The following is a 12076-nucleotide window of genomic DNA, read 5'->3' as shown; positions in this document are numbered from 1 at the left end:
GAGTAATATTCCATTGTATATATGTACCACATCTTCTTTATCCATTCCTCTTTTGTTGGACATATAGGTTGCTGCTATGTCCTGGCTATTGTAAATAGTGCTGCAATGAACATTGGGGTGAATGTGTTTTTTGAATTATGGTTTTCTTATCTCCACTTTTTTGGATTTCCCTCCCATTTAGGTCACCACAGTGCATTAAGTAGAGTTCCTGTGCTATACAGTATGTTCTCATTAGTTATCTATTTTATACATAGTATCAATAGTGTATATATGTCAATCCCAATCTCCCAATTCCTCCCATCCCCACTTTCCCCCTTGAATCACCTAGGAACAGCAAATTCTGTTTCAGTTGGATTGAGGACTGAGGTTCTGCATTTCTTACAATCTCCTAAATGATGTTCATGCTCCTGGTCCTTGAGACACGGTGAGCAGCAAGGCTGTAAATCCTCCTCCAGGATGTATCAGTGCTCATATCATTGTGCCGCCATAGCACCCTGTAGCTCCCCTAACTAGCTTACTAATTGTAATCTTGTATTTATTTGTCTACATTTCTTTCTAAACTACAATCTCTCTGGGTACAGGGACTCTGAAGCATTTCCCACGCCTAGCAGATAATTAATATTCAATAAATATTTCTGATGTCAACTAACCAATGAATGAATGTGTACCAAAGATACACTTCTATACACACCTTGAATGCACATAACGCCCCCCCCAGGCTACCTTTTCATAACAATATCACCAGGGCGTTGGGATTTTTTCAAAATCAGAGCAAAAATAAAATCCTTTATAATCATTCCAAAAAAAAAAAAATCAGAGCAAAATTCACCATTATAATCACGGCTGATATTTACTGAGTACCTTGTGTAGTAACTCATTTAATCCCCACAAAAGCCCTTCATAAGGTAAAGTTATTACAATTCCCATTTTAAAGGCAGAAATGGATTCACAGAAATGTTAAGGACCTTATCAAAAGTCTGTGCAGCTAGTTCGTGTCATCGCTGGGGTACGCACCTAGGCTCCACAGTCCACAGATCTAACTACTACCCCATAAAGATTAAAAACTGGAATGTCTCTGTGACTCTGTCAAGCTTTTTAATCTTAATATGCTTGACATCTGCAGAATCCCCCATCTAATCCACACTGGGCGTTCTTGGATTTAATTCTCTCCTGGCACCGCCCCACAAATTTATGTCATGAAGCAAACTGTAATTTTTCTGGGACACAAATGTGAATGACAAAAGCTGTGCAAAGCTCATCCACCGGAGTAAGAAGCCACTAGGCTGCCACAGGAAGGGGGAACAATGAAGAAGCAGCACCTGCCTGAACACATAGCTTTATTTTCCTCTTATCTTCATGCACGTTAGAATTCCAGAGAAATGGTATGTCTTTATGGTATTCTCAGATTTGGGGCTTGCAAAATGTATCCCTAGAAAAATGGTAAGGACCTACTCCATGTTCTTGGCTGACATTCTCTTATGCAGGCACCTGAATTCGAAACGTTTGCATAATTAAGGAAAAGCAGACTGTGTGCATTTAAACTTATCGGCTTTCTTGATTTAGAAGGAGATAATACATAGCATTGTTTATAAAGAGAAAAAATCATACAACTATTTTAAGAGATAAGTCACTATGGTAACCATTTCTCTGCTTGAATTTAGAGAGGCAATGCCTTCTGCTACTGGAAAATTCTCTCAGCTTTTAGCCAGCAGCAGATATTACATTTTATTTTATACTGGACTTCTTTTCGTCTTATACTAAATAAATCTCCACGTTCTTTATGTAATGGAAAATCCCTTAACATTCCATAGAATAACTCATATTGCATACTTAATGACTAAATGGAGATTTTATTGGGTGGAACATCTTCAAAGACAAATAAAAATAATGATGAAGTATCTCATCCAGAATGTCATACCCTATCTTGACACAATTGGGCGGTCCTACAGTCAATGATTTTAAATGTCTGTACATTTTACTTTTTTCCAGAAAACCATTTTCTAGATTAATAAAGATGAATCAAGATAACTTTTTACCCACATTATTATCGTACATATAATTGGGGGCTCTCCTTCCTGCTCCCCAACACACCTATGCATATTCTAATAAAAAAGTCTTTCCTAACCAGTGGCAACTATTTTCCAGAATTCCTGCAAACAGGAAAGACCATAAATTGTGTTCTACTTTAGCAATACTCCTCTAACTCCATTTAGCCCCCTCTAGCTTTCATTGAATCAGAAAACTACAAAATCAGAACAACTATCACTCAGTAAGTACTTGCTAGGTACCAGGCCCTGTTCTAAGACTCACATGAGTATTAGATTTACAAATTTAGCACAACCAAGGAAAGCCAAAGACAGTGTGCGTTCAAAGATCTCAGATTTGTTTATTAAAGAAGAGATAATATTTAGCATTGATTATAAGGGTTTCTCTTTTAATCCTCACAACAACCCTATAAGCTTGCTAAGGGACCTTGGATATTGTACAGATCAGCTTCCATATCCTGTAAGTCCTCCCTGAATCCACCGGACAGATTAGGAAACCCAGTCATTTTTTCCTCTGGTGTCATAGTTTATGAAATGAAATAAGCAATGCACTGAATGTAAATGTATTGATAAGAGCTCAGGAACAATAGCACGTACTGGATAAAGTGAGAAAAATGGCTGGCAAAACATGTAATAACTATTCAACACTCTACATCACAAATGCAGAAAACACACGGATTTCTTATAACAGTATACCAAAGCATCATACCGTCTTTTGTTTTTTGCAAAATCCCTGGTATTCTGAATTTGCACTTATGTAAGCAATGATATTATAAACACTATATTTATACGTGAGGGAGCATGGAACTTATTTGCGTATACAGCAGATGAACATACTTTGCCATTTGTTACTGCTATTCCCCTTTTTTGTAGGAAGGTGGATGAGTAAATCATAGTAATAGAAAAGCAAGCATGCTTAAGTTAAAGTCCTTGCTCGTGGTTTTGGTAGTTTGTTATAGTACACTGGTGTATGAAAGGCAATAAAATTATTTAACCAATTAGATTTTCTCTTCATATACAACTATTATTTCCAGTAAGCAGCCTTACAAACTATCTTTACAGTATTAATTAGAGAGGATAATTAGAGGGGTACAGCAATGAAACACACTTCGTCACTGCACCTGATAAACACCTGGGGTACACCAATGTGATGAACTTTCGGCTACAAATAATTAACTGTATCCACGACATTAAAAACTCTAATAGACTAAGTGTGTCATCTTTTGACAAGAATATTATGGCACTTGGTTTTTCCTAATTCTGTCCTATAGTTCCTTTTGAGAAATCAGCTCTGCTTATTTAACCCTGCAAAGATGCAAACCAATGATAAAAAGGATTTGTTTACCCTTTTAAGAAGATAAAAAGGACAATCTCCACTAATTATCCCAGGTACACTTTCTATATCAGTCATTACTTATGTCCTATAATTCCTCAGAGCAAGGTCCATTCAGTAAAAAAGAATGATTCAAAGTCTTTCATAATAAGTAAATTATTTTCTGCAGTAAAATCCCCAAGGGCTTTGCAAAATTTCAGTTACTCAGGTGAGCCCAGAGTAACTGCTACTTTCTAGAAGTTACAATAATCTTTCTGGCCCTTTGGGAGTACTTAGTTTATGAGTTATGCCTAAATACCCTAAGGAAATTGAAGTGGGTAATTCCTTCACTGGTATAGGTTCAGATCACTTACCATATTAATCCTAATGACTCTCCTTGGATGCAGGTAAGACGCAGCCTCACTAGCACTGCCACCCAAATAAGGAGGCTCTGTGGCCTGCCCCTGCCCCCAGCTGCCAGGCAGCTGCCATACCCGACTGACCAGCCATTGGTCCTGAACACATTTGCCACTGAAATTGCTTTTTAATTGGCTTAAAAGGGCTTATTTTCCCCTGTTCTATTGTTGAAGTGGAGGTGGAAATCTGCTTTCAAAGACCAGCCTATCACATCTCCTTCTTTGGCTCCCCTGACCTTCAGGCAGTGCAGCTGCCTGAGTTGAGTTAAAAATGGACTGTCAAGCTGCGTTTTTTTTTTTTTTGGGGGGGGCCTCTCCCGTTGCGGAGCACAGGCTCCAGACGCGCAGGCCGCTTCAGCGGCCGTGGCTCACGGGCCCAGCCGCCCCGCGGCATGTGGGCTCCTCCCGGACCGGGGCACGAACCCACGTCCCCCACATCGGCAGGCGGACTCCCAACCACTGCGCCACCAGGGAAGCCCAAGCTGCTTTTATTTTCTGCTGCTCTGCCTCCCTGTGTCCTCCCACTGATCTGTTTATCACAGCTTCCTTACCCCTTCTGTTGTTGTTTTTCTTACTAAGAGTTTTTAGCCTGGACAGCTGAAGCTGCTTCTCAAGGCCCTAACCTACAGATCCTTGTACACAGAATCCTAAAGGATTGGGAGCCAACACTAGAACCTCCTACTTGTAGAAACTCTTCTCCCTCCAGGCATCCCCTCCCTCTCCTCTGCTGACCCACCACCGTCTTTGGGAAAGTTCACTCTGACCAGATCACCTCTACACCAAAGTGGGAACAGGGTGGCTTAGGCACAGTGGATGAACACATAATGTTTGGTTTCTTGCTGATGGGTTGGGCGAGCCTGTTGACCCCGAGCCGCTCCTCTGTCCCTCTGTGGGCTCGGGTTCAGGACTGCGCATCAAGCTTCACAGGGATTATATCCCTAGCAGGACATAAAACACTGTACTTGTATCTTCATTGCCCCGAGCCCCTTCAAGACCGCCCAAGGCCAAGTTCCTCCCGCTAACGGGGCTCGCCAGGAACTGCTGCCTTTGCGAATGACAACTGCTCCCAGAGCCCGGGAGGGTGGTGGAAGCAGCTAAAATCCCACTAATGGTTTTGTTTAGTTTCTTGGCAAACTCCCCTTCATTCAAGCTGCCGGCGCTCTGGAGCCAGGTCTAATGAGAAGAGTACCAGACTCACCCTTTCTCTTGCGGTGAAAACGCATTAGTCATAGATGAAGCAGTACGAAGGGTGCAGGGGGTGCAGCGAAGACCCGAGGCTGCAGAGCCTCGGATGCGGGAAGGCAAGCTAGAGCTGACCGCGTGCGGGAGAGGAGGATACAGAGACCCTGGGACGGGACGCGGAGTAGAGTTGCCTCGGTGAGAGGCCAGAACTAAGAGCAGAAATGAAGCCCATTGAACATCTACACAGATTTAAGCACAGTGGTCAGTCTGACAGAGCAAAGCCTCAGGTCATGGTAATAGACGAAAGGCCGAAAGCTTCCCGCTGCCCGGGGCAGAAAGTCAACAAGGGCACCCGGCGCGTGAGTGTGTGCGCGCACGCTAGGGGGAGGGGTCGCACCAAAGAATCCTGGTTGGTGGCGGGGGGGAGCGGTCAGTTTGGGGCGAGTCGTGCACCCGGAATTGCACTCACGGGGACCCGCGGCCCACCCAGGAAACAGCAGGTGTCAACTCTACCACAAACTTAGCCTAAACTCCCAGGGGCTAGCCTAGGGCTGTTGGAACTATCGGGGTTGGGTTGCAACCGGACCCTGGAGAGGCGGGGCCCGGGGCCGGGGCGGGGCGGCGCAGGTGGGCGGGCCGGGGCAGGGTGAGGAGGCTGGGCCTATAAAACGCCCGCCGCCCCGGAGCCGAGGCAGCTTAGTGGAGCTGGGGCGGGGTGGGCTGGGGGCGAGCGGGGTGCCGCTTGCCGCTTGGGTCCGCAGGTCCCTAAGCCCCCGAGGGAGGGGCCTCCTGAAGACGGTGCCTGCCTCGGTTTCCCCGCAGCTTTTTGGCCAGCGAGCGCGTCGGCCCCGGCGAACTCCCAGCAAGTGAGCCTGGGTGGGAGGAGCGGGGCCTGGGGGCTCCAGTGCTCCGGGCGCAGGGGTGAGCTCCGCGGGGCAAGCCGGCTCCAAGTTTTGCTAACTTTGAATTAGTTTCAGGTTGTGACTGTTGGCGTCTCCGCTCTCGGAGTTTTGTGAACCCGAGTTGCAGAGGCCGGTTCCTCCCCTTTGGAGAAGGAGTGCTTCGGCTTGTTCGCTCCGGGGACTCTGGGCATTTTAGGAGCCTCTGCACGTCTTCCTTGCTTTTGAAAATCTGTCCTTCTTGTCCTTTTTCTAGCGCCCCGGAAAGGCCGTTCCGCCCCGTGAGAGAAACAGAGACGTTGACCATGGTTGCAACGGGCAATCTAAGCAGTAAGAACCCGGCTAGCATTTCAGAGTTGCTGGACCGTGGCTTCCACCCGGGGAACCTACTAAATGGTGAGTTTCCCAGCCAACTACCTCTCTTCCCTCCAGAGGTCGCAGCCCCTGGGTAGATGGGATTGGCGGGCGTGCAGTGTCGACCCCCTCCTTGAATGTTGGAGGTGCCACAAAACCCATCTGAGAGAGACTCCTTTCCAAACTTTTAGCATCTTCTGTCCATGATGGTGAGAAACAAAAGAAGCAAAAGATAAAATCCCAGGGGCTGCGGCTAATAGACTCTTTGGGGTTAAAAACTGTACAGGTCCCTACCCTACACGGTTGTGAAGTTATGGTGAATTTTAAGTGTACAATTGTGTGTGTTTTAACAAATGTATTCACCTGTGTAGCCACTACCATCACCTTCCGCCCCCAAAGTCCCATGTACCCCTTTGCCGTCAATTCCCCACCCTACCTCTCCCGTACCCAGGGAAACACGGACCTGCTTTTTGTCGCTATAGATTACTTTCACCTCTAGGGTCGCATACAGATGGAACATGTAATATGCACCCTTTTGTATCTGGTTCCTTTCCCACAGCCTAATTTTGCGATTGATTTTGAGATTTTGATTTTGAGAGAGATCCATGCTGTTGCTTCTATCGGTTTGTGTTCCTTTTTGTTGCTGAGTAGTAGTCTATTTGTGGATATACCCATTATTTCATTTTTTTAAGGCCAAAAGGAAACTTTAAAACAGCAGTGATGCTGGACATATTGTCATTTGCAATTTTCAACAGGAGTTTCTAAAGTAACACACGGCTCTGCCACTAAGGAGCTGTGGGCATAGACCAATTGCTTAAGACCTTTGGGCCTTCCTCATTTAGAAGGCAAAGTGGTTGATGATCTAATGTTATAGGCCAAAGCTCTAAAATTCTCTATTTTCAACACAGATAAAATATGGAGCCTTATAATTTTGGAGTGCATTTGTTTCAATTAGTTTAAAAAAAAGCAATGATCTAAGTTTATGCGTGATGTGGAGAGAGGAAAATGCAGTAGCCAAGGAAGTGCAGCAGGCTTAGGGTGGGGAGCCCGCAGGGCATCTGCCTGTGCTTGCTCACTTGACTGTGTGTGGTGAGACATCCTGCCAGGTGGTAGGATTAATTTGGAACGTAGGTGACCAAATGCAGAGCTATCTCCTTTCCTTTGAGCAAATCTAATTTTGTTTTCCTAGGACTATTTTGTTTTGTTTGGCTACAAAAAACTACCCAGCTAGTTATAAATATCCATGTGAACCTCAGAGGTCTTCTCTTTGAGCAATTTTTAATCGAGGAGGTTGAAGCTAAAATTGGGATCTACAGGTCATTCCAGTAAAGACTTACAAAGAAAACACAAATTTAATTGATGTTGAATAGAACTCATCAAAGTTCATTTTAAGTTCATCACTAAAGGACAGTAACAAAAAATCTGTTTTTTTACAATAATAAATGAATGTATTCTTAGAGTTAGAAGGTAATAATCCTTAGTCAAAAAAAAATTATTAACATTTTTATTCCAGAACTAATGCATAGTCTCTGTAAAAGAAAATTAGAAAACCCTCAGAAACAAATCAGGGAGCAAGAAAGAAAAGAAAATCACTAGTTTTCTAAGATAACCATAAATAGATGTGTGATGCGTAGTCAGATTGTGTGTGTGTGTACACATATAAATTTATTTAAAAATGGTTATAGCCTACCCACCTTATTTATCAAAACCTTTATTTCATAGGTGAACTTTCAGCCTCAGGTTAAATGATTTGCTTTATTACCCAGCGAGTTAACAGCAGAGAGAGATCAGCTGACTTCCAAACAAATACAAGAACAAGTAGCTGTAACAGATAGAAATAAACAATGTTGCTATATCTCAGTGTTTTTCTGCTCCTGGATTTTTTTTTTTTTTTTTTTTTTTTTAATCTTAAACTTCAATTTAACACAGATTTTGACTACTGGGATTATGTTGTTCCTGAACCCAACCTCAACGAGGTGATATTTGAGGAGACGACTTGCCAGAGCTTGGTTAAAATGCTGGAGAACTGTCTGTCCAAATCAAAGCACACGAAACTCGGTTGCTCGAAAGTCCTTGTTCCTGAGAAACTGACCCAGAGGATTGCTCAAGACGTCCTGCGGCTTTCCTCCACCGAGCCCTGCGGCTTGCGGGGCTGCGTTATGCACGTGAACTTGGAAATTGAAAATGTATGTAAAAAGCTGGATAGGATTGTGTGTGATTCTAGCGTGGTGCCCACCTTTGAGCTTACCCTGGTGTTTAAGCAGGAGAACTGCTCGTGGACGAGCTTCAGGGATTTTTTCTTTAGTCGAGGTCGCTTCTCATCTGGCCTCAGGCGAACTCTGATCCTGAGCTCAGGATTCCGACTTGTTAAGAAAAAGCTTTACTCCTTGATTGGTACAACAGTCATTGAAGAGTGCTGAAAGGGAAGCACTGGAAGGGGTCCTTTTTATGACCGGGTAATAAAACTTCGCAGAGCTCCATTACAGATATTGTAGTTTGCCCTGCCTGCTCTTGGTAGGAAACCCCAAACTGTGTTCATCTTCTTTCTATTTCATATTCACGGCCACCCCAACTCAAGGGCTTATCTGGCGACTTTTGAAAAATGACCCACAAGAGAGTACGTTGTCTACATTTATCACAGTTTTTACAAAATGGAATGAAATGGAATAAGGAAAAAAAAGAGAAGCAATGCACTTTAGTTTTTTTATTTGACTCCACAAGTTTTGCAGGTAGTCTTTTGCTACTAGACTGTATAAACCCACTTTGCCTAGTCTGATTTTCGTATGGCTTTTTTTAAGTTTTCAGAGTGATCCTTTCAATCACAGAATCTTAACTGAATGATGCGTATCCCATCAAAACTGGCAAAAGCTCATACCACCCATTTCCTGCCCCTGCTTACATGTTCTTATGCAGGAGGACAGAATTAAGTAGGTGAGCTTAATTAAAACTTAACCCCGTGCAAATGTGAATCAAGAACGTCACAGTAAGAACAGAGTCACATACTTCTCTGTCTCTCTGCATCCTCTCCGCTCTTGGCAAAAGCTTGCGCTACCATTTCACTAACCACAGTATTGTTTTAAATAACTTTATGGTACAACATAAGCTCAGTTTTTTCTAGTTCTTAAGTATTGAATTTTACCTTTAAACTAGGCAAATGCTGATTTTTTTTTGCATGAAGTTGATTACTTTTCCATTGAGTGAGTGGTGAATGTGTATAAGGACGGGAAGTGAGTTCCAGCTCCTTTCTCATTCACTTGATAATCTAGCTTCTTTTGGCTTTTACATTTGATCTCAGATGGACCATCTCATCATGTCAGTGGCATCTCATCCTTGGCCTCTCCTGAAAACTAAAGGAACTCACCTTAACCTGAATCTTCAAAGGAGATAGCTGCACTCTACCACTTTTGATTATTAAGATGGGTCTATTTACAAAGTCTCCTTTGACCATGGGTATCTGGTCTATAGTACAGACTAGAGAATGAAAGTCATGATCTAGATAACCAGTGCACACACCCAGCTTTCTTCATCCTTGGATACCTGTCCCTATAGGGAACAATAAAGGCCTTCTTTTTCTCTTGTTCCAACTAGCTAGATCTTTATCTTTTTTTATGTTAATGAGAGAACATAGCCAACACATTATAATGTTCATCCAGGAAGACCTTCACATCCTTGCTGTAGGTCATGGATAAGGAGCTCATTCAGGTCTCCTTAGCACCACTTTACATACCTGAGGCCAGGGTTGTAGAGACCATGGCTTCATCCTGGTGTAATTCAAAAGCAGGTGTGATCCTGTTCCCATAAATGACCTAAAATTTCACTATTCAAATCAGCAAGTGTTCTAACAAGTTGAAATCTTCAAATGCTTGGAAAGACACCACAAAGCCAATCTTACAGGACTGGGCCAAGATAAGTCAAGCTTGTTTTGCATGTCTATTATTGTCCAGGGCTCTGAAGGTCACTGTAATTCTGTGGGTGAGGAGTCTCTGGCATGGACGTAGAACTGGTGTCCTTTTTCCACTAATAGTTGTCTTTGACTCTCTTGTCTTTTATACTCACAAAATAGTGGTGACTTATAGAGACTCTTAAGTTAATATTCCTGTTAAAGGAAATTAAAGTTTGTCTATTTTTGACAATAAAGCATCATATATTTTTAATTCTCTTGTCCTCTTTGTCTTTTCTGAGTTTATGCAATGATCACCCTAAAATATATTTGACAATATTTGAGGGAAGGTGGCAGAACAATTATTTATCTCCTTTTTGACAAAGGCTATTTGTACCCTTCATTATAATATTCCAATTGTATATTGCATGTGCTTATGTATCAATAAAGAGTCATTTGCCTCATAATTTTTCAAATACAATAATATTTTTCACTGGAAGACAATAATTTGAGCTCCTTTGGCAACTGCCTTTGAAAAAAAATACTCATTGTGTAAAGGCTTTTTCTGTAGTTTTCCTAATGGCCAAATGCAAATATATCAGATTGTAAGATCAGTATACATTTAAATTTTTACCAGAATATTCTATTAGAGCAACATATCTTTATAATTCCACAATCATTCAATTTGAATTTTTAACCTTGTCCACCTATCTTTCCTCTCTCCTTGAATTTGTCATTAGCTCAGATTTCTCACTACCTAACCCACATTTAATAAGACTTGCTACATCTAGGCACTGTTCTAGGTGCTTTACATAAAGTATCTCATGTACTCCTCCTAACAGCCCTATGGAATGAGACCACTGTCATCTCCATTTTATGGATAAATGACCAGATGCAGAGAGGTTAAGTAACTTGCTCAAAGTCACCAAGTTATGCAGGAGAGCCGGAGTATAAAACAGAGCCAACTCCAGGAGCTGTGCTCACTATGCTTTCTCCAAATGCATGAAGGCAACACAGACGTCTTACCCACATCACCAAAGGACTGTGAAAATGATGTCAAACATTTGCCCTTAAATTCAAAGAAAAACGTCTTCATGTGATTTCTTTCCAGGTAGAAAAGAAGTAGGCAACTATTGACAGTATTCACCATTAATTGGAGCAGAGCTGTGCTTAGAATTTTAAAAGTTTCCAAATATTTAAAAAACTATGCATTTCAATCCTGGCACCTTCACACCTATCTTTTGTAGTTGACCTAGTTACTTTCTCATGTACCTTCAAAAAAAGGTGTGATCTCTCCCTTATCTATCTCAATGGGGAATAAACTGTTAGAGTGTGTGATAGCCTCCTGCAACATCAGATGTCTTATTTTCCTCTTATTAATAGAAAGAGTATAATTTTATGGAAATGGATTCAATATCCTGATTCTATTTTGCCAGTGATGTAATCTATATCCTCATGGAGTCAGCATCATGTCGCACCATTCACAGTTTTCCCACATGGATACGGGAAGGATGTACAAGTATAAAAATCAAGTCTAGGGCTTCCCTGGTGGCGCAGTGGTTGAGAATCCGCCTGCCGATGCAGGAGACACGGGTTCGTGCCCTGGTCCGGGAGGATCCCACATACCGCGGAGCGGCTGGGCCTGTGAGCCATGGCTGCTAGGCCTGCGCGACCGACCGGAGCCTGTGCTCCGCAACGGGAGAGGCCACAACAGTGAGAGGCCCGCATACCGCCAAAAAATAAAAAAATTTAAAAAATAAAATAAAATAAAATAAAAATCAAGTCTATTGCACTCAGGTCTCAATTACCTATATCGGTTTAAACAAGTGAGAATAAAAACAAAAGTCCGAGGCACATCGACGGCAGATGAGGAGAGAGAGATACATGGTGACGAGCTGGGAGGAGAATCGTGCAGATTTTCAGAACCCCGGACTCCTGCCTAGACTCTGCCATTGATTATAGACTCGCAATACTCCATTGGGTCCTCC

General features: G+C 42.7%; 1 protein-coding gene across 2 annotated transcripts; it reads left to right on the top strand.

Moving 5' to 3' along the window:
- Positions 1-5615: 5615 nt before the first annotated feature.
- Positions 5616-10362, top strand: DDIT4L (DNA damage inducible transcript 4 like). 2 transcript variants are annotated; one of them, XM_059066155.2, is made up of 3 exons: positions 5616-5821; positions 6111-6250; positions 8138-10362. In XM_059066155.2, exons 2-3 carry the CDS (start codon positions 6160-6162, stop codon positions 8626-8628), a joined length of 582 nt encoding a protein of 193 aa, XP_058922138.1. In that variant the 5' UTR covers positions 5616-5821; positions 6111-6159; the 3' UTR covers positions 8629-10362. The 2 variants fall into 2 exon arrangements, with proteins under 2 accessions (XP_058922138.1, XP_066891650.1); XM_067035549.1 differs by having other exon boundaries at positions 5649-5876.
- The last annotated feature ends 1714 nt before the right edge of the window (positions 10363-12076 follow it).

The sequence above is a fragment of the Kogia breviceps genome, chromosome 6 (genome assembly GCF_026419965.1).
Source record: "Kogia breviceps isolate mKogBre1 chromosome 6, mKogBre1 haplotype 1, whole genome shotgun sequence".
Classification (NCBI taxonomy): Eukaryota; Metazoa; Chordata; class Mammalia; order Artiodactyla; family Physeteridae; genus Kogia; species Kogia breviceps.
The sequence above is the reverse complement of the archived record's forward strand: the minus strand, read 5'-3'. Positions and strand labels throughout refer to the sequence as shown.

Coding starts and splice junctions, on each gene's coding strand:
- DDIT4L (XM_059066155.2), top strand. CDS start 6,160: ATGGTTGCAACGGGCAATCTAAGCAGTAAGAACCCGGCTAGCATTTCA. Junction 6,251..8,137: donor CCCGGGGAACCTACTAAATG/GTGAGTTTCCCA, acceptor AATTTAACACAG/ATTTTGACTACTGGGATTAT.